The sequence below is a fragment of the Alternaria conjuncta genome (genome assembly GCF_024043145.1).
Source record: "Alternaria conjuncta strain BMP 0040 chromosome Unknown scaffold_6, whole genome shotgun sequence".
In the NCBI taxonomy this organism is placed as follows: domain Eukaryota; kingdom Fungi; phylum Ascomycota; class Dothideomycetes; order Pleosporales; family Pleosporaceae; genus Alternaria; species Alternaria conjuncta.
The window spans coordinates 970,265-994,118 of record NW_026250095.1 but is presented as its reverse complement, the minus strand read 5'-3'; the positions used below and the strand labels follow the sequence as shown (position 1 = coordinate 994,118).

Here is a 23,854-nt window from a genome sequence, read left to right as displayed (position 1 = left end):
ACGTGAGCTGGCGGCAGAAATGTCGGTCCATGTGCACGGCAACCAGGTTTCGCAAGAACAGACTCGATCTCAGAGGGTGATTCTACGAACCCGCCGTTGCAGCCAAGATGAGGCTTGACCTCATCAAGCAGTGGGGAGGGGAGAAGCTGGGGTAAAACCTGGGGATTTTAACGCTGAGGAGTCTAGCGTGATGTGACGTTGGGAGGATGTTCTGACAGATGATGCATCCTCGGCAGAGTTAGACCGAATGTCTGCATCGATGGTGGTTAAATCGGGTAGTGATCAGCACACGTCGCGTCATGTCTGAACCGCGTTGAAGAGCCGCGGTACATTGCGTGTGCATCGGGCTTTCTGTGGAAAGTAAGTCGAGCAGAAGTTGCGATAGCCATGCTTGTAATAACGGCAGTCGCAATTAGCGTAGTCAGTACCGCTCGGGCAAATACCACCATACACGGCGTCCAGGAGCACCCTAACATCGGACAACCACAGATTATTCCAGAACTGCAATGGAAGATTTGCCCATCTAATCTTTGTTCTTGAAATCCAAGCCGCTCTCTTTCCTCACAACTCCGTAAACACTCGGAATATCTCCTCTGTCCCCGATTTCACTCTTCACCTTATCCAGTCTCCCTTGTGCTAAGCCTAGCATCTTCATACTTTCCTTCGCACCACTACTCTCGGCCAACGACATCGCATGTCTTGCGTCCTTTCGTGCCAAGTCGATATGGAAAAGAGGTTCCTCGCGCTGATAGTAGTCGCCGGCTAGCATGCGCTGCGAGTACGCGGTGTAGGGACCGGGAAACATGGTAGAGATGAATGTGTGGAGGTTGTCTACCCCTAGACCAGACTTTTCGGCAAGGACGTGGCCTTCAGATAGCTGCGAGACCATGTTCAAAATGAAGGTGTTGCCGATGACTTTCATGAGGGTAGCGTTTCCTGCTGGCTGGCCTGAGTAATCGATGTTCGTACGACCCATCACGCCTGTCGTATACGGGACTACCTTATCGCAGGACGCTTTTGAGCCTGCTGTCACACAAACAAGCTGGCCATTGTCCGCCATGGCTGGGGCACCGAATACTGGGATGTTGTCAGGCCCGTCCTGAGGGAGCACTTCTATCTTCACATGCGTAACTTACCTGGCATGCCCACGAACTCACCCCCCTTCTCGGTTATCTTTTTCTCCAAAGCATTCGTCGTTTCTGGGTGTACCGTGGAGCAATCTACAATAAGTTTGCCCTTGACATCTTCTTCGAGCATCTTGTCGACAGCAGCGTTCACGGCTGCATCGTCGCCCAGGCACATGAAGACAATGTCGGAAGGTTTGACAGCATCGTTGATGGTATCGACAACCTTGGTCTTGGAGCTGCCGAGTTTGGATGCGAGGTCTTCGGAGCGGGCTTTGGTGCGGTTGAACAGGATTAGGGGCTTATCGAGGTTACCCTTTTCCACCAAGTTCTGTGGAGTCAGTACGAAAATCAATTTAGAATCTTAGATGCTTCATACTTTGCACATGCCCTGTAACAGTTAGTGACATGGTCGAGCTGATGACCTCCCTTACTGACCCTGCCCATGTTGCCGAGGCCTATCCAAGCGAGTTGAGGCGCCATGATTTCTTCTGGGATCTGACTGTGTCCTTTCTCTCACAACGGAGGCAATGCCAAGTGCGACAACTTATACGGACCTCTGCTTGTACCTTGCGTACGGTTTGTCAGCGCTTCGTCATGGTGTTCATCATCGTCATCCGCCAGTAGCCCGGGGATAAGGCCACACCGGGCCGATGTCGGTTACCAGCAAATGACGTTCGCACGCCGTTATCGATGTTGAGTTCTCGAAAATGCGGATGCGGGCACGTTTCCCCACACATTTGCAGAGTCATACCTCTGCTCCGAGCTCCAGTCACACAATTTTGACCTTTTCGCATGTTCGGCAGCTGAGCGGTAGCATGAAGCATGTTCATCTGGAGCAAAGCCCCCGCGAGGGGCTTGGGGAAGGCTACGAAGAAGGTGAGCGCGACGTCTTCAGGCGTAAATGCAGCAATATTGACCCTTGACAGCTTCCCAAGCGCGATGACAGCGGTAACATCTTCACCAAGATCCAATGCGCGCCTCTCACCACGTCCGCCACCTACGTCCGAAGATCGTCGAGCTCTGCGAAAGAGCGCCAGCGCGCCGAACGTCAGCAGTTGACGCGTCTACTGAAGGAATCGCCCGGTAAACGCGACGCGCGCAACTTCCTCAAGCAGTTCGATGCGCCCAAGAAGGGCAAGGCGGCTATCGCAGCCAAAGCCAGGGAGGTGGTGAGCGAGAATATACACAATGACTCGGGTTCGCTGCGAACCGGTGTGAACCTGGGCGACCTCTACAAGCCCACCGTGTTCACCCGCGAACCGCTTCCCGAGGAGGAGTACCAGGCCGAAGAGAAGGATGAGCCGGTGCACATGGCGCTTGTCAAGCTTCGGCAGCCTCAAACCCTCGACGACCGCACCTTGGGCGACATCGCATTGACTCTGAGTCAGATGGCGCAGCTGGGGCTCAGCACTGCTGTAGTGCTCGACTGCGATCACGATGCCGATGCGCACACCACAGAGTTGACATTGGAATACGGAAACATGGTCAGGGAGCAGGCATTGCGCTTGGTTGCAGCGTTGGAAGACTACAACGAGCCAGGAGCTCTGTTGGTCGAAGATGCTTTGGGCTACTCCCCACTGGCCAACGACATACCCAGTACCGTCCAGGTACGGGGAGGTGTAGAGGTACAGCACAATTACCTGCTACTTCCGCCCATCGACGACGGCGTTATTCCAGTCATAACACCCTTCGCCTACGACACAAATCTGAAGAAAGTCAGGGTCCAGGCAGACGACGTGCTTCTGGCGCTCGTTCGCGAGTTTGCCGGTCTCGCCGGCCAGACAGGCAGCAATGGCTCAGTTGGTGGCGCATTGTACAAAACAAAGGATGTCGTCGAAAGACCTATTCTGGACCGCATCATTATACTTGATCCTCTTGGTGGCATACCATCCGAGAAGCGAGCGGATGGCGCTCATGTTTTCGTCAATCTAGAAGCCGAGTACCGGGACATCAAGAAAGAGCTGCAGCAGCTGTCTTCAGCCACCCCGGATGATAAGACACAGCGTTCAACTTCACTGAGTTCTAGCAACCCGTTCTCGAAATTCGTCGAGGAAGAAATAGCATCGTTACCAGGTACACCGGCACAACAGATTGGCAACTCAGCTCCAATACGCCATCTGAAGAACCTCGAAGTGGTCGAGCGCGGCTTGAAGCTGTTACCCCCATCGTCGTCTGGCCTCGTCCTGACACCCTTGGAAGCAGCAAGGAAAGCTATACCTGACGATGCGCGGACTTCCCCTGCGAAGAATCCTCTATTGCATAACGTGTTAACAGACAAGCCGATGACATCGTCGTCGCTGCCGACAACTCCGACTTCTCGTTTCCTCGGCTCCACCGCACCCAACCCTGCTACTTTCTTCAAGAAAGGCATACCGCTCACCATGATTCCGGATCCGCGGATTCACGGACCGTGGCAGCCACCCTCTGCAACGAACCCGAGCATAGAGCTAGCAGACGACCCGCGCATCAACTTCCCAAAACTCGTCGATCTCATCGATGACTCTTTCCGACGTAAACTGCATCCTCAGAACTACCTCGACCGTATTCGTGGCCGTGTGGCCGGCATCATTATAGCGGGTGATTACGAAGGTGGCGCCATCTGCACATGGGAAACGCCCGCATCCCTCCATGGGCTCAGTCCTCCTAGCAGGCCTTCTCCAGACTCGCCATACTACATTCCTTATCTCGATAAATTCGCGGTTCTCACGTCGTCGCAAGGTTCCGGTGGCGTCTCCGACATTGTCTGGGCTGCTTTGACTCGAACATGCTTTCCAGATGGCGTAGTCTGGAGGAGTCGGACGAGCAACCCGGTCAACAAATGGTACCAAGAGAGGAGCAAGGGCATGTGGAACTTGCCTGGTGATCAATGGACCATGTTTTGGACTACGCAGGGTGTCGAGAAAAGATGGAGTGCTGAGAAGTGGGGTGGGACACAAAAGGAGAAGGATTTGAGAAGGTGGGATGCCTATGTAGATGTCTGTAGTGGCATTGAACCGAGCTGGGCAGATGGCATACAAAGAGCGGATTAGATTCAATCTAAGCAAACTACGAACTCTCAAGTCTTTCTATCAGACAGAGAAGTCATACCGTGTTGCTATTCTTTCAATCCAGAAAAACAGTCTCATGATGAGCGTGTGCCCCTATGAACCGACATGCCAGTATCTACAGCTTTCCAACTGCGACCACCCACAATTTCTATCTCGAAATGATTCTCAATGCCTACCGCATGCGACGCATCCATGAAGTTGATTCCCGATCTTGTCCAAAGTGGTAAGAGCGATCTTCCATCATGGCAACGGCAGCCCGTGGCGGACAACATCGCGAAGGCGAAAACCCCACCAGCGCAGTACCAGAACACTCACCGACTTGACGGTAGCAATGCAGAAAACACCCAAAGCACACCGACATGAAAGCTTCAAACTTTGTTAGCTTGCGCGGAGGCTTCCAGGGCTGTCGTGGTGTAATCGGGATCGCCAAACCGGCGCGCTTGGAGGGACGCGACTGCCGTGGGGAACCGAACTACGGCTGCCAGGAACACCGCTATCGCACCACAATGCAGGGCGGAGTGATCCAACACGGGATTTTGGGGTGTCGGAACGGGGGTGCATGGCTGCTAGCTTGCGAAATGTGTCTTGGTCTTTGTTGATGGAAAATGTTTATTGGAGCTGGTCGTCGCTGATGTGGACGCGTTCATTCATCACTCCTTCCATACTCCAAAGCAATTAACCTCAATTCCACACCTATACCAAAACAATCTCAAGATGTCGGACAACACTATCGTAAAGGGCGTCGCAGGAACCTGCATCACATTCTCTTTCATTCTTGCCGGTAAGACCGGACTCCCATAGTTCCCAATTTCACTTCTGACGATCCCAGGAAATGCCATCACACAGTCGTACATGACGGTGCCTGCCCTCCTCGTCAACTTCCCTCGCCCAGGCAGCCCCGACCACAAAGAGCGTGCGCAACTTCTAGGCCGCCAGTGGCCTCTGTGCTGGACAGTCGGCAACCAATTCTTCCGCCCCATTTCCACCCTTGGCTTCCTGGGTTATGCCTACGCCGGCTACTCAGTCTACCGCGAGGGCATGCTCGCTCGCAGCGACTGGAAGTTGTTTGGTGTTGCGGCCGTTATGCACTTGACGACTATCCTGCACTCGGCTCTCAACATGCAGCCGTTGAACGACAAGCTCGAGGCGTTGGCGGAGAGGAGTAACGAGAAGCAGTTGGGCGAGGCGGAGAACATTGCTATGAAGTGGGCGAGCTGGAACAGGCTGAGGTTGGTTACACCGGTTATTGCTGGTGGGCTGGCGTTGTGGAACCTGGTATCCTTGTAAAGGGTTCCATAGCCCTTGTTTTCCGTGATAGTAGTAGTCTGGCTACTGCGCAACTTACCATCTTGCCTCTCTTGGTTGGAGGCCCTTGGAGTGTAGCATTTTAGCAATGAAGCGTAAAACTAAAGACTCTCTTTAACCTCGCGATTTGTGATGTCGATGCAATCCGAACATATCAGCTAGAGATCCAACACTGCCGATGCGGTGCTGAATTGCACATCGACCTATCAGGCCATGATGACTGTGCTGGCAGCGCCATATACAAAGTCTGTGCTTAAGCCACCGCTGATATAACCAGCAAGGCTGGTAATGAAGTCAAACACTCATGCAAGCACATGCATCAACATAACAGTATAGCGACATTATGGATAATGCCAGGTGATAGGCCAAGCCACGCAGGTGAATAGCTAGTGAATAGCTAACAGCGGATATAAGTAAGCCCGCTTCTCTGTTGTAGCTGCTAAGGCTAGAGATAGAGCGTGCACAGCTAAAAAGCAGCCTCTTATACCCTCTCTAGCAGCAGCAACAGGCTATAATAAATTATAAGAGGGCTATAGCAAAGAAGTAGAGGTGCAGGCTGTTGCTTTGCGAAAATTACACCCTGTGCAGGGCTGCTACGCGGAAAGTAGCAACTCCGTATTGTATTGTTAGATTATGTATTCGTAGAAAACTCCCCAGAATCCCTTACAGGGGTCAAAGTCCCAAAAAGTCCAAAAGTCCGACGCTAGATGCTTAACCCCGCCGGCAGATGAAAGCATCATCTATCGCTTGATGGCCTGACCTTTCCACCCACTCCTCTCCGCCAGCCAAGTCTCGAAATCGCACAGCTTGGGCTCTTCCTTCTTCAACTTGCTGATATCAGCGCCATAGCCCTCAGCTGCGAACCAACTGATCATGACGTTCACTTCCGTGACGGCCCACATAAGCGCGGAGCCAAACATACCGTAAGTTGCCGGCACCGCGCTACCGATGACACGCTCAAAGCATCCACTCATCTCGTCCATAGTGAGCTCACTACCGGCGAGACCCTCGGCGCGGCCGTTCCATTCTTCGTTGTTGACGAACGCTCGTGCGCCGAATAGACCAATATCTTCGACAGACACCCACTGAATGGACTTGCCCTGCAGTGTATCGCGGAGTGCTGCGAGGAACACCTTGGTAGGGAAGCCAGGTGCGAGGTTGTCCATGAAGGCAACCGGTCGGAGGATGGTCCAGCCCATGTTTTCACCGTTCTTGCCAGCCTTCTCGAGAAGGTGTTGTTCGATCTCATACTTGCTCTGGAAATGCGGGATGGGCGTCTTGTTCTCGAAACTGCGCTGGTTGCCGCCGCGGTCGACGCTGGAATACACAAAGTGTGTGACGCCTTCCTTGATCGACTCGTCAATCAGGGCGTTACCCTGTATGACCTCGCTCTCGTGGGTGACATTCTTGCCTAGAGAGACTTGAACAGAGTAAACACCCCAGATCTTCTCCTCTTTGCCAGCCTCTTTGAGTGTGGCCTTGGCTGATGCAAAGAGCGCCGAGGGCTCGTCCAAATTGCCTTGCACCAACTTTACGTCCGGATGACGCTCAACAATCTTCTTCGCAGAACCGGAGTTGGCATCACGGGTGACAGCCAAGAGCGTGTAATCGGCGTGCGAAGGATGCGATGCGAGTTGTTCAAGTACAGCACCGCCTTGCTTACCAGTAGCGCCGGTAACAAGAATGGCTTTTGTGGCGGCCATGGCGGGGTTGCTTGTAAGGGTCGAAGGATTGCTTGGCTTCGTAAAGACGTGGGTTACCGCAGCAGGTCAAGCTTGTTTTCAGCCTCAGATTTGAGAATAAGCAGAAAGGACGATCACTACAGAAGAGCAGAGGAAGCAGCGATGATATGCATTCACGTCGACGCGTCGCCCAAAGACTGGCACGACCGGCCCCGCAAGCATCCCAGACCCACCGTTGCTTCTTTTTAGAACGCAGTTCCACTCTTCTACGCTGATCCCAGAGAAGGGTAGCGGAGATTGTAGACCGTACAGCGAATGGCCGGCTCGTCACGATGTTCCACAGCGCTACGGGTCGGTGGAGGGCCACACCGACATTGCGGTGATTATGCAGGAGCGTCACAGAGATGGCGTTCAACACAGCTGAATGCAAGCCATGAGGGGCTCAAAGTTTGATCACCGGAGATGTAACTGGAATCCGCAATATTAGACGGATCCGTAGATCATGGTCGGATTATTTACGGCTGGACGATCGACCGGGTAGATGCTGTAGTGCGCGTCAGATCGATCTTACTCGCTACCAGAATCTAGCAGGAAACGGCATACCAACAAGACCGGCGAACGACAATTCGGAAGCTCAGCGACTGCAGATACCCTCGACACGCATATGCAATAAGCATCGCACATTCATCCTGGTATCAACACAAAATGTCAGACTTGGGCTTCACACCCGCGGAGATACGCTTTGCCACTGCAACTCTCGCAGCAATCGCTGCTCTCGCGCCCATCGCATACCTTCTCTATCCATCGCAGTCACAAGAATCAAGCGCGCACATCCAGACTTTCAACAAGTTCATAGAGAGCTACTCGACTCTTCGCCCTCAAGCCCTGACAACGTACGCCACCCGCGACTTTAGCCATACCTCCCTTCCTGCAGACCTGCACCTACCCACTCGTTCGATTCAGCCGTTCCGCGAACATGCCGAGACGGTTTTCGAGATCTTTAGCGACTTTCAGGTAGTTCCTGAAGACGATGGTCAGGGAGGCAGAGCGGTGCACTTTTCAAAAGACACAAATACGGTAGTCGCGCACTGCAAGATGGGAGGCAAGGTGAATGGTGACGGTGAATTGGGAACGCAATTGTTGGAAAGTGGGATCACAGAGTGGTGGACTGAGGGTGTCCTATTTGTGAAGTTGAGCAAGGATGGGAAGCGGGTTGAAGGTGTGAGAGAGTTTATGCATAGCAAAAAGGCGGAGGAGTTGCAGATTCGTTTGGACGGAATCTTGAGCGAGTGATACCAGTGGTCTGGGTATCTCAACTGTAGGATAGTTTTCACCAACCACACGGGATGCAAACATGCGATTTGCTATCTGAGCGATACCAGATGTTCGTTGGATGCATAGCGCGACGATCAATGGGAGCACTTAGGTCACGTGTTCGCGCGTTCATAACCTGTTGATGTCACCCGCACTCGTACACCTGAAGGTCAGCTCGATATTGGTTTCAAAATGATCCAAAGCCGAGATGACGCGAGTTGGGAACACAAAAAAGTATCCCATCCTTCTGCCAAATTTTAGACTTTGCAAAACGACAGCGCCCGGTCGCGTCCCATGTCCGACTTTCCACCCCACGACAAACCCCTCCCAAAGTTTAAGCCCCTCTGTCAATCAGATCCGCAGAGGTCTCTCGATAAGCCACCTCTACCCCTCTCATCTCCCAGTTCCGTCCGCGGTGCAACAGCGACGCTCAACAGTCCCCGCGAAATGCACTAGCGCGTCTAGGCAGCGTCATAGACTTCCCTGCGCACTCTAGACCAAATAACGAAACAACATCTGCGGATCACAACAGCCCTCGAAAGTCCGGTGGAGAGCCGTGATGATGATTACAGGAAGAAGGAATTAGACAGTCTTCGGGGGGCGTGTGGTGGGCCTGAGATAATGCATTCGCAGTCCGCGATATCGACTTGCGGCTAAGTAGTTTTGATGAATGAAACCTGGTACATGTGGCAGAAAATTATCTAGGGTGAAGTATGTCGGAGAATCGGGGTGTTGGAAACTGCGAACCAGCGGAAAGGTTCGTGGAAGTGTGAAGGGGTAATGTTTTGTTCTTGCCCTGCCTCTGTTTGATAGTCAGAATTCATCGTTCGCACCTGCAGTCTGCAGGACGACGGGCGGCAAGCGGGCGTATCCAGCGAGCTCAGTCTGGTACGAGAAGAAATCTTTGGTTCATGGGTACACGTCCCGGACTCGAATCGCTAGTCTGCACCAGGAACGGAAAGTACCAGTTTCCTTTATCGGCGCATCTCGTCTCCGAAACCCTCGCTTGTGCTGTGACCTGCACATGCTTCGTGCAACGTCGCTTGCAGTGATCTTCTCTCGACGCTCAGACACCGTGGTAGCGGTTTCAATGAGGAGGGAAGCGAGTTGAATGCCACAGAGATAGCGATGAGCAACATGGAAGCGGCCGCTGTCATGGATCGCTGAGGACCAAACAGTGGCGGGCGCTCCCGCCGAAAGAACGCTTGTACCAGAGAGGCAAGGCGTGTCAATATGTTCAGCCTTGCCCAGCACATGTGCCCTAGAGAGACAGACGACTTCCATGTGTGTCAATCTTCAAGCATTTGGCAGAGAAAATGTCATGCTATGGTTGATAATATCGTATTTCATTCATTGTTCAGTGTTCATGACACATTTCCGAAACGCCGTGCACGCAATACAGTCTGCGGCTATGCCTTTTCATACCCGCGCCTATTCCCAGTCACCAGCTCCGAGATCAATCGGCACGCCCGCCCTCATGTCATCCATGATCTTCTCAATGCTCCATGGCTCGTACTTGTAGCCCTTGGGGTAGTTGGGCTCAAACTTGTCTTCATCCTTCATGTCGATGCCTTGCTTCAGCGACTGCGCACTCTTCTCGTAGTTCTCGTATACGTAAGCCTCAGGGTCGTGAGACCAAACCCACTTGGGTAGTTTGGGAGCAGCGCGGCGAGGATCAAGCTTGACCTTGTCCCAGTCGGTGTCTTGGAGAAGTTCAGCGTTGGAGAAGCCGAGCTTCTGGGCACAGGAGTTGCGGATGAAGCTATCGGGCCACGTTAGCATATGCGTGTAGAGAGATTAATCGAGGTATAATAACTCACCGGAAGCGAATGTGTACGCGAACGGACTGAGGGATGTTCTCCTTGCCACCGACCTGCAGGCAGGACGCTATCGATATGGCGTCCTCGATGGCCTGGGTCGCACCATTGCCGGAAGCTGGTAGGTAGGAGTGTGCCGCATCACCGATCTGAATGACGCGAGCGCCGGGAGAGGTCCAGCTGGGCTGAGGGTTGCGCCAGAGGAGCTCGAAGTTGACGATGGTTTTGGGCGGGGTTGTCTCGACAAGTTGCTTGAAGATTGGGGCCCACTTGACCGTCTCCATACCGGGCATAGTGTCCATGCCGTCCAAAACTTCTTCCTTCTCGATTGTGTTGTTCCACGACTCCTTCTCAGTACCGGTGACGTCGTGGTTCATGATCCAGACCATGACATCCTCGCGAGACAGGGTGAGCGCGTACGTGGATGGACTATGAGGGTTAGCCGAAGTATGATGATCTGGTTGGAAAGACTTACCCCAGCCATGTCCTCACAATTGGCTCATTGCCTGGCATCATCTTGAAGAATTCTTTCACCTCCGGATCTTTGTCGAGAGCTTCCCTGGGGAAAGCAGCACGCCACATGGCCCTTCCGGAGGGCCTCGCGCGCACTTGTCCACCGACCAACTTCTGACTCTTTGATCCAACACCATCAGCCGCAATCACTACATCCGCCTCGTAGCGCTTGCCGTCGTCGGTGGTGCAGCCACCCTTGCCAGTTTGCTCGTCCTCAAAGTAGTCCACAACCCTGCGGTTGAACTCAACGGAAACACCGAGGTTTTCTACAGCGCTAACGAACATCTTGTACACAAGCGGGCGCATCTGGAACTCGCCAGGAGGGGTATCAGGGTCCAGCCCTTGTGCACGAAGGCGATCTGCAACCTTCTTAGGTCCGATGACAACTTCGCCCGAGTGCTTGAAGGTCTCGATCCAGGCATTGTGGAGCGAAATCTTCTTGTACTCCTTGAGCAATTCAGGCCAGTGCTTCAAGAAGCGGGTTGCGCTGAGGCCCATGAAGTACATGTCACCTAGCACACGTTATGAGTTGCTCGTCAAGACCATGATTTGAGAATGCCGCTCACCAGCTGTGTTAATGTCTGCATTCCTCTCAAGCACGCGAACGTTGTGGCCCTTGCGTGTGCACTCAAGAGCAGCGACCAGACCAGCCAGACCGGTACCCACGATGAGGACATCGATGCCAGTGTTAGGGTACGACCCTATTGGCTTCGACTCCATCGTGGAGTCGCGAGAAGTAAGAGCGTGAGGCATGACTGCGGTTCAGTGTGTATGATCGTATTGAGGTGGTTGTATCGTCGAAACCGACCTTCATACAAGCCGTGCCTGCCTTTCATACATGCTGAAGGTTGCCTCCACCTGCATTCCCCGTTGGGGTACCAGTGAGGCTTGCCGAAGACCCTCGGACGTCCGACTGGCCGGGCTGTTTCGCAGTTGTACTTTCGCGGCCATACTATGGCATGCAGGTGTTGGACAATGCAATGACCATTGCACTTGGCGGCAGATTGTCAGGAACATGGCTGCTTTGGTCGAGGACCGATCTCGATGACGATGGGCAAGCCCCCGCGCTAGCCCAAACTCCCGGCTGGCGTGCGTCCGTGCATGCGCGCTATGGTTCCCCACAAACTCCGGAGGCCAAGCACGGCCAACAGCATCCTAAGTCATCTTTGTACACGATCGAGTTCAACGTTTATGCTGGACATACACGCTGATGCCAGGTCCGCGGCATTCCTAGCCTATCAGCTCGATCACGGCTGTATCTCGCTGCTCCACGTGGGCACATGATGACTGCAGCCCTTGAGATTCGATTGATGTGTAACGTCGCTAAATATATTCCAGCACTTCTAATGACGCTTAGACTTCTTTGCTCGAGGTAGTGAAGAAGATCGCTTCTAGACTGGCTGTGTTTGACACCTTTCTTCGGGGGACTTGGCCGCCCACCAAAGGAACGCTTCCCGTGCAACGACAACTGAGGGTGCTCGGTTTCAGAAATGCAGTGTGGCGTCTGTACCCCATCACCGAGGCGTTCGACCAGTAACGTGCAGTACGAACGAGGAGCAAATGTGACACCCATACTGCCAGCGATGCATACCCATGCTGCAAGCTATGCAGCACAAGTTGATTAGTAGAGGGGTCTTACGGCCCGGTAATGTGCCGGCTGCCGACTTTGATCTTGCTATCTGTCGGTGATGCTTGGCCTGGTAATGTGGAAATAACAAGTACTTGCCTAGAGAAAGCGGCAGACGCGGACGCAGCCACTAGGGAGTTGCTCCTTCAGCTGTGTCCAGTTCTCAAGACCAGGGAGTAAATGTTTCGATACGCCCGAGTTCATGCAAGTGAACTTGGTTCATGTCGATCTCTGTGCTCTCCCGGCGCACCGATACATGTTAGTCCAGCCCCAAGCTCTTCAATATGTCGTAAGTCGGCGCCCGCTAGCACCGACTTCTGTTCTTCCGCCGTGGCGGATACAGATACTGAGATCAACAAGGGTGTTAGTGAGATCGCCATCCTGGCACACTATGGAAATCGGTAGTTTCCAACCTTGGCCATTGGATGAATCTGCCGTCTGTCACCCAAGCGATGTTTAGTTCCATGTCGGCTATGCTCACCTAGACGCCGATGAATCTGGTGCCCTAAACGGTCCCGCCTCGCCAGTGGGCCCTGTATGGCTGTACATAAGTCAAGCTCTGGGGAGCCGGACGAGTGGTAGTGCAACGAAAACCTGTGGTGTGATATTTACCAGGCTTCCCACGCTGTGGTCTTGTGATTGTTACCGTTCTCTCCGACAACATCCCCGTCAAGACCCTTGGCAAGTCAGTTGACAGTCAACCCCTCCGGTCCCGACTTTTCTACAGACGCCTTCGACCGTCACCTGCGTACTCGAAATGCATCCCTTCACAGCCTACGCCCTAGGCGTCGCAGTCGTCGGCCTTGTTGTATACGCAGTCGTCGACGCCGTCACCAAGTACGACAAGCGATACAATGTCCAGAACATGCCTGGCCCCTGGCAGGTACCGTGGGTTGGACGCATTCACGACCTACCCATTGAATTCATGTGGCTGAAGTTCAAGGAGTGGGCCGACATTTACGGTCCCATATACCGCACCAAGATGTTGGGCGCGAACTTCATCATCATCACCGATGAGAAGATTGCCGAGGATATGCTTGTGAAGAAGGCGAAGTTGTATTCCGATCGACCCGAGATCAAGTCGCTGTTCGATGCGAAGAGCACATACGGCTCGATGGAGTACCTGCCTCTCATGGGAAAGAACCGTAAGTCTCGCAGTGATGGGGGCGGCGAATTCTGCTAATCAAAACAGAATACTGGGCTCGTCAGCGAAAGTTCACTCATTCTTACCTCACTGGAGCTACCAACGTCCGCTATAATGGTATCATGGAATTCGAGGCCAAGCGATGGATGGCCAGGCTCGTGGAAAACCCCGACGACTTCAGCTTTTCCCTCGAAGACATGTGCTCTAAGGTCATGTGCCAATTGACATGGGACGATCCTTCGCTCAGTGTTCCTCTTACCCCCAGCGCATGGGGTCTGCTCACCCAGATGTCACCCGCCGGGCCAATCACAAACGTCTTGACTCCTCTCTGGGACTGGGTGCCCGAGCCGATCAACCCCTGGAAGCTTCGGGAGCGCAAGCGCCACGACGACCAACAAGCTTTCTTCATGGAGTGCCTTCAAAAAACCAAGAAGAGTATGGAAGTCGGTCAGCAAAGGTCTTGCTTCACCAAGAACTACCTTGAGACCGCGGAAAAGTCAAACATCTCGGGCGAATACGAAGCTTCTTGCGTGATCGGTATGATGGCGCTTGTCGGTATCTTCACAGTCACGGGACCGATTTACTACTTCCTCATCAGCATGCTACACCACCCCGAGTGGCAGGTCAAGTGCCAAGAGGAGATTGACCGCGTCTGCGGTAACCAACCTCCTGCCGTCGCCGACTTGCCCAATTTGCCAGTTCTTCGTGCGTGTATCAAGGAGACAATGCGCTGGAAACCTACCGTACCTACTGGTAAGCACACAAGGAGCCATCTTCCGTATTGATTCTAACTTTTTCCCAGGTGTTGCTCATGAAGCTGAGGCCGACGACTGGTTCCAGGGATACTTCATTCCCAAGGGCACGCGCATTCTTCCTCTCGACTGGGCCTTCCTCCGAAACCCCGCCAAGTACCCCGAGCCTGAGGAGTTCCGCCCCGAGCGATGGTTGGAGGCTGGATGGCCGACATTCCAGGAGCCCTTGACCAAGTACCCTGACATCGTTGGCATGACCTCGTTCGGTTGGGGCCAACGCCAATGTCTCGGCATGTCCATCACCCGCGATGAGACCGTGACAGGCTGTGGAGCTCTGATGTGGGCCTTCAACCTCAGGGCAAAGGTCGACCCCGTTACCGGCAAGGACATCGAAGTGCCAGTCAACAAGTCCAACTCTTTACTCATCATCAAGCCAGATCCATGGGAGATGGCGTTCCACCCCAGGAGTGAAACGCGCAAGCAGGAAGTCATTCAGCTGTGGAAGGAGGCTGAGGCGAAGGATATCCAGGAGCGTGCCGAGTTTGCGAAGTCGGCTGAGATGAACGTGTTGGTGCAGCCATAGGCGGCGATACGAGAAGCTTTTTCTTTGTTGGGTATATCCGAGAGCATAGCCGGGAGGCACGGCGTTCGTGAGCGCTGTCTGTTCTTCACCTTCTCTATCTTCTCTTCAGTAGTTACAAGGCCGTCGCCACACCGGCCAGCCATAATTTGATTCCATTTGTCACATTTGTGTTTCGCTTGATACGGGTTCGTGCGCCTTGATGGCTCCAGGAAGTGACGCTGGGAAAGAAACCCTAGGACAGTCACAATCACGGGTGAGGGCAGCCAGTGACTCTTATGCTGACCGTATCAGAGGTTACACAGGATACTTTAGGGTCGTATTCGCTATGAGGAGCCGGTCGAATGGCGCTACGGTGGTCCGTCCAGCAGCAATGTGCTGCGATGCCTTGTCAGAGCGACGCCACGGAATCCCGTGGCTGAAGCCATCCGGCCCAAGGACCAAGGCAATCTTTGCTGCAATCGCGATGCCAGAAATTTCGGGCGATGGTACTCGGGCGACGATCCCTTACGTCTGCCCTGAGTGACATGCGGGGAGGGCATGGCGCAATTACCCCTCCAAGCCTGGCCCGAGCGGCCCTTGCACGTCCAGCCTCGACGGTGAGAGGCCCAATCACGCCTCGGGCCCCACCCTTGTGCTGTGCTCTACGGAAAGAGCTATGCCCCTCCATGGCCTCTCTCATCTTTTAAAGCTGCCCCTCATCCTTCCCATCGACAACACTCCACCACCACACCCTCTTCACAACACACTCAAACCAAATCCATCACCATGTCCAACCCCAAGGTTTTCTTCGACACCACCATTGGCGGCCAGCCCGCTGGCAGGATCGTCATGGAGCTCTTCGCCGACCAGGTCCCCAAGGTGAGTACCCCGCTAGCAGAGTCTTCGTCAGGCCTCTTTCCCCGCGAGGCACCGATAAGATGAGGCAGTCGCTGACTATAACCAACAGACCGCTGAGAACTTCCGCGCTCTCTGCACCGGCGAGAAGGGCACTGGAAAGAGCGGCAAGCCCCTCCACTACAAGGGCTCCAGCTTCCACCGCGTCATCCCCCAGTTCATGCTCCAGGGTGGTGACTTCACCCGCGGCAACGTACGTCATACCCACGACCTTTCTTCTGGCGAGCACACATGGCTGACATAACACAGGGCACCGGAGGTGAGAGGTAAGCTTTGGCCGTACAAAATGCATGTGAGACATACACTGACTTCGTATCTTCACTGTAGCATCTACGGCGAGAAGTTCGAGGACGAGAACTTCAACCTGAGGCACACTGGCCCCGGTATCCTCTCCATGGCTAACGCCGGACCTGGTACGCTCAGAACACTGCCCCGTGTCTTGAGGTTCGAGAACTGATTAAGCGCGCAGGAACCAACGGCTCCCAGTTCTTCATCTGCACCGTCAAGACCTCCTGGTTGGACGGCAAGCACGTCGTCTTCGGCCAGGTTGTTGAGGGTCTTGAGGTCGTCCAGGCCATCGAGAAGGTCGGCTCCCAAAACGGCTCCACTAAGCAGACCGTCACCATTGCGGACTGCGGCCAGTTGTAGATCGACTGGAGGCGGAGAGAAAATTAGAGACGCGCAAACGGGCGTGGGCAGAGGCAGCAGGAGACTGGCCACCGTTCAAGCCCACCATGCATTGATGGGCTCACGACGCCATGTTTCACGACCCACAGCAAAGCTTGATAGAGGGAGCGCAGTGAGCATCTTTGGTCTGTCGTAGTGCTATCTACCACTATGAAATGACAATGATCAATGTGCATTTTCCAACAGTTTTGATTTACCATGTGATCCTTTGCCGTCGTACTTTCAGATATACTCGCGCTTGTTGATCACCAAGTTCTAACTCAATACCAAATACATTGCACTGCAACTAGTATCAAAGTCACGATGTGTGAATCATAGATCACGACATTGCACCCGTGGTTCATAACTAATCTAGACGCAGTGATGGCGGTAGATGCTCGAACTGAGGAAAAGTGATTGGACTGATACCTGGAAATTGTTGATTGGGGCAATGTTGTAACGGCAGCATTGTTTAGAATTGCTGCGACAGGATACAAGATGAGCTTGCTCTCGAGGTCCGAGACGCCTGTCAGCATTAGTTAGGGGTGCATACATGGAGTACATGTGTCATGCCATGCTATCTTTAGCATCAATTAGTAGTATTGCTGATTCATTTACCACGCGAGAGATTACGAGCTCGTCTTCTACGTGTAGAGTCGGGTAGACAAAACATGTGTATGAAAGGAAGGAAGCTGGAGATTGCGACTCGCGTTTGGTGAGCGCTCGTTCATGCTGTCGAGTTCTTCAACATCATCAGGCATGTTCATCATGAAGGTCAACCAGGAGTAACTTCTCGGCGTGATAGCAAGGCTAGCCCCATGGATGCAGCATGGTGGTTCGGCTGATCAGTGCATGTCGTTCAAAGCCTTAGCGGGGCATAGAGTCACGACGCACTGAACGCTCGCGCATATAGGCAAACTTGAGGGGCAGCCTTTGAGTCAAGTAAGGCTGCTTTTGAGAGCTGTAGTTTGCGGCCTCATCTACAGACGCCCAGTAGATGTGTGACGAACCTGGGGGTGTTGAGGCTTAGCTGAAGCTGCGCTTTCCCAGCTGAACGCCTCGCTCAGAGTCCTCCGAGTTGCTCATAGAAATCGTGGGTACCTTCGCCTCGCAGGCCCCCAAAAGAGCTCGGTTCAACAGGCCATGGAAGTGGTGAGGGCATCGCCTCACTGACGTACAAATGCCCTGTGAGGCAAAGTGTGGGGAAGGTTATGAGTCCATCGTATCGAGTAACAAGGAAGCCTGCTTAGTGGTCGAGCCAAAGGGTATTTGCGGGCTAATCGTCGCCAACTGTTTGGTCAGTATGCAGCAATCACTGCCCTCCTTGATGGCACCATCGGGCGGATCCTCGGTCAGCATCTGCATGGAGTGGACCTGACAACGTCTAGAAGCCTTGGATGCAACTGATAGACAGCCGTAGCCGACTTCCCAGCGAAAATGGAGACATGAGTGGATGGCCGAAGTGGGGAAAGAATATGCAGAACCATTGGCGTGGAAGAAACGCATGGGAAAACAGCACTGGCTTTTCGATGGGCTCAGCTCTTTCATCTCAACTACTATCGGATGACGGGTTTTCAGATTGATCGGTTGTGACGATTGAAAGGCTCTGCGCTGTTGTTGTCGTGGCTGGTTTGCGAGCTCAACACGTAGCCCGTTCTGATTGGCTGCACAATATCCGCAGTGAAGCATTTCTTTTCTCCAGGAGCAGGAGATGTAGCATGACGCAAGAAAGCCTTCCTTCGTTACTACGTCGAGGGCAAACATACTTATCGGTAGGCAGCAATAGATGCAGCGATGACACGTTGCGGTGGTATTGCCCAGGTTGAGGAGCTTAGCGTGCAGGACTATTAGCTCCTTCCTCTTTGCTTCTGTCACAACCAACAACCGTCTTTCGCGCAGGGTGATCTTTTCGGTGATCGTGCTCATCAGCCGTGGGCATTCTGGTCCCTGGGAAAACGGTGGAGAGGGCTAGCTCCCGGGCTGCGTAGAGGCTGGTCCTTGCCAGCGCAGCCTTGTAGTAAGCCCGCAACGGAGGGGTGAATCAGCCATTGCAGCACAGGACCCGACGATACATGGGCATCTGTCGCATGCGCATGGACGTGCAGTTCCGATGCGCAGCGTGCGACCTAGGTACTAGCTGGCGCACATGACGTCGCCGGGGTCGGGTAGGCAGCAAAATCTTCCCACTATCATCTGACGAAGACCGGGAGAGCCCGTCGAGGAGGCCGTCTAGAAGTCCGTCGGCCTCGCGATACACGTGGGATGATCACCAGGGAGGGAGCAGGGAGCGTCCCGTAGGCGCCCGGTGCCGACGAGGAACCAAAGGTCAGCATCGGGTGAGCCTGTCCAACATGGGATGCCTGGCAGGTCGGCCGATCAAGCGGTGTCGAGCGAGGCTAAATTTGCGTCCTCTCCGCGCGCGCGCTGAGTGAGCACTGGATTACTACGCTGCATGGCACAGAGTGCAGCAGGTGGAAGGCTCTGTTTGGTGACGCCGTAGAGGCTGCCGTGAGCGTTTGGCGAGGCAACGGTGTGTGCTGGGGGAGGGTCAGCAGCTGGCAGTGATTCGCCCAGCCCTGTCTGCATCGCTCGATGCGGGCAAGTCAGGTGGCCAGCGGTGCCGGCGATTTGCTGGATGAAGCCAAGGGCGTTTTGTGGGTTGCAGCCATGTCCGTGGGCCGTGATCGAGGACTCTGCGCGGGATCAACCAGCGTCGAGAACCCCGCGAGACAACTGCAGCGTCCAGGCAGCCTATTTCCTCTCTCCCACGCCATGCGCTGCGCCTCGATTCGCGCTGCACTGCTGCTCCAAAGCCGCTGCGTGTATTAATCCCCGTCGGTCCTTGTCTCCGCCCTGCGCCGGGTCACCCTTTCGTGAGCTGTCTCAGATCGCTGCGCCGCCTGCTTCACTCGTGCGCTTGACCCTCACGCTCTACTTATACGCTTGTTTGCTTTGCATGGCATTGTCGTGCCATCCCCACCCACATATCGGCTTCTGCATGTTCAGCCAATACCCCATCCATCCCATATCATTAATACCCCATTGTCCATCACTGCAAGACATCACGTTACATCATGGCGCCCAACCCACACTGGCGGCAGCACCAGTCGAGTAACAGCACCGCTTCTGGCCGCAGCGACAACAGCACCGTGTCGGCTCGCAGCGACGCCAGCGACCGTTCGTACGACACCGCGCCGACAGAGTACAGCGACCGCAGACCGTCGCTCATGCACAGCGAGACCAGCCACGCCCGCCTACAGGGACGCGCCCGGGAACGAGACTACTTTGTCCCTCAACACAAGGTCGACCGCTATCCACAGCTGCCGCCCCGCTCCTCCGTCGACACATATGCCTCGACATCAGAAGAAGACCTCGCCGATGAGCTCGATGATGACATGCCCGACTACGATGTGCCCACATACCGACACGAGCCACTAGCTTGCGATGCCATCCCTACCACACCCCGCGACTTTGGAGAGCTCTTCCCTACCTCCAAGCGCCTATCCATACGCCACGACGACTCGACCATAGACGGCAACATGAACCTGAGAGTGGACACACAGGTCGAGGAGCGAGGACACCGGAAACAAAGCTACACTCTCTTCCATCTCCGCATGCAGGACCTTCGCACACGCCAGTTCTCGCTTCGCCGATACTGCAGAGAGTCCGGCCGCGAGGTCTGCCACTCGACGCGCAAGTACCAGAAGCCAGCCACAGAGATGCGGCCAGTCCTGCAACGCGCAAGCACAGCCCTCGCTAGTCTGGTCAAGTCCGACTCTCGCCCCTCAACATCAGCAGGTCTGAAGCGGGCCGACTCCGGCTATGACTCCGTGCAGGGCAGTCTTCATGACGACGACGACGATATTACACGCTCCGAGTCACGTCCCAAGGCGGTGGGATACTCCAAGGGCCGCGCCTTAATACCAACCAATACCATCAAGCTCGAGTTCTCGAATTACGCACACCTCGACGTCAAGCGCCGCGGTGCCAAGTCATACAAGAAGTACGCCTTTGAATACTGGGGCCACGACTATTCCTGGAAACGCATCGTCAAGAAGGAAGGACGGGACCAGCAGGAATCTGTCTCCTACTACCTCGTCCGCGATGACAACGACAAGGAGCCACTTGCGCATATCTGTCCCGTACGCTTGACGCACGAAGAGGCGCACGAGGAGGCTGCACGTGGTGGCTGGATACCACCTTGTTATATGCGTGTCACCGACGACAAGATCCTACGCTCAGACTCCGACATTTCCGAGTAAGTCCATTCGACGGCGCAAGCCGTGCAAAGTAACTGTCAGTTAACCCAATAAACAGTGTTGTTATGGCGACAGGTCTCATGGCTCTTGTGGACGACTGCATCAAGCGACGCTTCCACTCCAAACAGAGCACACAGATGCACATCCCGCTTCTCAGAAATCCGTCATTCAAAATGGCCAACTTGGAATACATTGGCCCCAAACGCCTCATCGATGAGATGTTCAGCCGAAAACATCAGGATGGCAACATACCCAAGAAACATCCTTCAGCGGCACGTCGGTTGCCGACGTCCGTTTAGTGTCTGCTTTATTTAGCTCAAGTTTGCGTTAGTACACGTTCAATCTGTCTCGGGAAGCTGCAGCCTGTTCTCGCATCTTGTATCACCAACCTGTCAGAAACATTCTGTTGGGATGGCTACCTGCGGGCAGGCGCAGTCTTAGCATTGCTGGTGGTCATGTTCTCTTTTTACTCCTTGGTGTTTGGCATCTGCGCCGTCTTTTGGTCCGCAGCATGCATAGCGTTGTTTGTTTGCTGCATTTGTTGAGCCTTTTCTCATTGCACAGGATACCAGCCGGCATATGGATGTTCAGCACATGCACATAGCACCACCCGTTTTGGTTTACGAATCGCCACGTTATCATTCTTGGATCGATACATACTGGGATCGAAGTTACGATACCACATTTTGGAACGAATAATGACCTGAGCTAATTTTGCTCTATACAATTGGTTCGCAATCTGCCATACGTGAGAGTAACATATTTCCATCAACGACGTGGGTACGACACGGCACGCTTCGGTATTCAAATTAAGCCGTGCAAGTCTTGTGCCCGCACAGCGCTCATTGGACTGCATGTTTCGTTTGAGAGAGGTGTTTGCTTACGTGCTAGGATAATCTAGAAGACCAGTTCGTTCTTGAGGCGTACAATCCCGACAGCTTAGGATTGACAGCTGACAGGTGATACGACGTCGAGCACACGCGTGGCACATGGCTAAGCTCGTCTTGCGTCGACTGCTGGGAGCACATCGCCACATCGCACTCTCCATGACGCTGAACCTCAAACCCGCATCTCTCTGCAGCATTCAAGCATGTTCGATCACGGCATCAGCCCAACGCTCTCCGTACGACCCTCCGCCTCGGCCCCATGAAGTCTCAAGAGAGAATGCGGTGATTTTTTACTACGCAGCTGATACGTAATCGCGGCGAGCGAAGTGTATCAAGGATATTCTTATCGTTGAAGCTACTGTATCGTAGCAAGAACATTGTCACGGCACTCGACGATGATTACTCGAACTAACCAATCAGGACATCTTTTCCACCAAAACTGTCGCAATCACATATTCCCAGCCATGCATTTGCGTCAACGGAATTGCATGGGTTGACTTTCGCTTCACGACAGTCGGTCTGCTCATCAATCTCGGGCTGCGGCTTCATATCCCATGAGGAAGGTCAAACAATAAGCAGGAACCCGATGCCTCATCATTTGGTGTCCTGATTATTTCGCCGCTTTGTGGTACCTTGGGTCAAGTGTGGGTGTACAAGCTCAACGACCATCCGCTCTTGCCGTCAACAGCGCTGCTAAATTGCATCATCCGCCTCATAATTGACGGACATTGTTTAATATCGTTTGATGTATTCGAAGCATTCTTTACCGAACCGCCTCTCTCGGTATGATATCATTGCCGCCACAGCGAAAATTAGGCAGGGTCCTGTTGAGCACTACTGCAGAGTGTCTGCATAATGACCTGGCACTCCACACTAGCCTCATGTTTTGCAGCCATGTGGGTACGCGAACGTGCTCTTGGGCTGAAGTTGTAAAGCACCCTCACGCTGCAGCCTCAGGTTCCAATTGCATATTGTTCATGCAGCTTTCCCCAGTGCGGGTGTTGACAAGCATCTCATCCGTACCGCCTCCCAGCAGCTGCCGACAGACTGTCCCCAACTCTCCGCAGATAATAGTAGGCTGCGCATGGCCTAGACCATGCTTGGGATTCTCGCATGCCCCATCGGCCCGCTCTGGAGCGCGTTCGTCCAGCCCAATGGCTCGGGTGTGGGAAACTCGTTATTGGCCACATAAACTGAGTGCTCCGACGGCTTCTAACAGCATATGCGCATGTCACTTGCGAGAAGAGCATGACCGACGAGACGGATGCTTGCATACCCTCGTCACTCACTACCATATCTGTCTGCTTCTTCCGTCTATAATGAGGCTCTGTGTCGCTCTTATATGTTATAAGTAGCTGCGCCCTTAGAATCGCTGCTAGGCTTGTCGTATCGAGCCAGTCCCAACCCTTTCTTAGCCATCTACCTCTATCCCTTGCAACTTATTCCTTGTCTGCTACCCTCACTCGTTCTGCGTCTATCCAAAATATACTTATCATGGCCAATCGAGATCCGTGGACGCAGCGCCTTCGAGGTATGCCTATTCGTTTCAGTCCTTGATTTAACGCACACTGATACGCTTTCCAGATCATTGCCTGGCAAGAGGGCTACAGGAACCAACATACACGGATCTTTCTGATCGCCGTGGTGAGTCAAATCTAGCATATTGCTCCGTCATCACAAATTCGCATATCACTAGCTAATATCCATGTTAGGCGGCCGGACAGCCTGGTCAACCATGGTCACTATCCACGGTTCCAACTTCCAGGCGAGATACTGGTACGATGTAAATTATCTTCCCAATGCAAAAGAAGACGCTGCCGAGATCGCGCTGCGCACTCTGACTGGGACTACGAACCAAAGTCAGTCACCGCCGCCGGCAAGCCACTATCGAACCATTGGAAGTCGACAGGACTCAGCCGTGAATGCTGGGTAGCCAGCATCGCCGATTCTATTGAGTAGCCTTCGCTGCATACTCGATCTCTCTTCGTGGACCTGTCAAGTCTCAAACACTCTTTTAATCACGGTGGAAAGCGGTCAGAAAGGAGCGTTGTGGCATGGATATGGAAGAAACTTGGAGGGCGGCGGCTTTTTTGTTTACATCATATCTGTTGCTAATTAGAAAAATCTTTACATGTTATTGAAACATTCACACATGAAGTTGTACAGTCGTCGCTTCCGCCACTGCTCGTTGGTGGTACACTAAACCCTAGCGCGCTTGTTGAACTGACGTCGCTTCA

At 53.7% G+C, this 23,854-nt stretch overlaps 8 protein-coding genes across 8 annotated transcripts; 5 read left to right on the top strand and 3 right to left on the bottom strand.

The window, feature by feature from the left end:
* Positions 1-523: 523 nt before the first annotated feature.
* Positions 524-1,607, bottom strand: J4E85_004735 (uncharacterized protein; the record flags this gene model as incomplete). Its single annotated transcript, XM_051468988.1, has 3 exons — positions 524-1,077; positions 1,137-1,455; positions 1,563-1,607. The coding sequence occupies 3 exons, from the start codon at positions 1,605-1,607 to the stop codon at positions 524-526; spliced, it is 918 nt and encodes a 305-aa protein (XP_051327203.1).
* A 342-nt stretch (positions 1,608-1,949) lies between these two features.
* Positions 1,950-4,156, top strand: ARG2 (Amino-acid acetyltransferase, mitochondrial; the record flags this gene model as incomplete). The annotated part of the gene is made up of 2 exons (XM_051468987.1): positions 1,950-2,003; positions 2,054-4,156. 2 exons carry the CDS (start codon positions 1,950-1,952, stop codon positions 4,154-4,156), a joined length of 2,157 nt encoding a protein of 718 aa, XP_051327202.1.
* Positions 4,157-4,888: 732 nt separating this feature from the next.
* J4E85_004733 (uncharacterized protein) lies at positions 4,889-5,461 on the top strand (the record flags this gene model as incomplete). Its single annotated transcript, XM_051468986.1, has 2 exons — positions 4,889-4,955; positions 5,004-5,461. 2 exons carry the CDS (start codon positions 4,889-4,891, stop codon positions 5,459-5,461), a joined length of 525 nt encoding a protein of 174 aa, XP_051327201.1.
* A 758-nt stretch (positions 5,462-6,219) lies between these two features.
* On the bottom strand, positions 6,220-7,182 carry J4E85_004732 (uncharacterized protein; the record flags this gene model as incomplete). Its single annotated transcript, XM_051468985.1, has 1 exon — positions 6,220-7,182. The coding sequence occupies one exon, from the start codon at positions 7,180-7,182 to the stop codon at positions 6,220-6,222; it is 963 nt and encodes a 320-aa protein (XP_051327200.1).
* Positions 7,183-7,866: 684 nt separating this feature from the next.
* J4E85_004731 (uncharacterized protein) lies at positions 7,867-8,454 on the top strand (the record flags this gene model as incomplete). The annotated part of the gene is made up of 1 exon (XM_051468984.1): positions 7,867-8,454. One exon carries the CDS (start codon positions 7,867-7,869, stop codon positions 8,452-8,454), a length of 588 nt encoding a protein of 195 aa, XP_051327199.1.
* A 1,452-nt stretch (positions 8,455-9,906) lies between these two features.
* On the bottom strand, positions 9,907-11,525 carry J4E85_004730 (uncharacterized protein; the record flags this gene model as incomplete). The annotated part of the gene is made up of 4 exons (XM_051468983.1): positions 9,907-10,237; positions 10,296-10,721; positions 10,768-11,317; positions 11,372-11,525. 4 exons carry the CDS (start codon positions 11,523-11,525, stop codon positions 9,907-9,909), a joined length of 1,461 nt encoding a protein of 486 aa, XP_051327198.1.
* Positions 11,526-15,676: 4,151 nt separating this feature from the next.
* J4E85_004729 (uncharacterized protein) lies at positions 15,677-16,453 on the top strand (the record flags this gene model as incomplete). Its single annotated transcript, XM_051468982.1, has 5 exons — positions 15,677-15,769; positions 15,858-15,998; positions 16,055-16,071; positions 16,133-16,218; positions 16,275-16,453. 5 exons carry the CDS (start codon positions 15,677-15,679, stop codon positions 16,451-16,453), a joined length of 516 nt encoding a protein of 171 aa, XP_051327197.1.
* A 3,092-nt stretch (positions 16,454-19,545) lies between these two features.
* J4E85_004728 (uncharacterized protein) lies at positions 19,546-21,029 on the top strand (the record flags this gene model as incomplete). Its single annotated transcript, XM_051468981.1, has 2 exons — positions 19,546-20,729; positions 20,789-21,029. The coding sequence occupies 2 exons, from the start codon at positions 19,546-19,548 to the stop codon at positions 21,027-21,029; spliced, it is 1,425 nt and encodes a 474-aa protein (XP_051327196.1).
* Between the last annotated feature and the right edge of the window lie 2,825 nt (positions 21,030-23,854).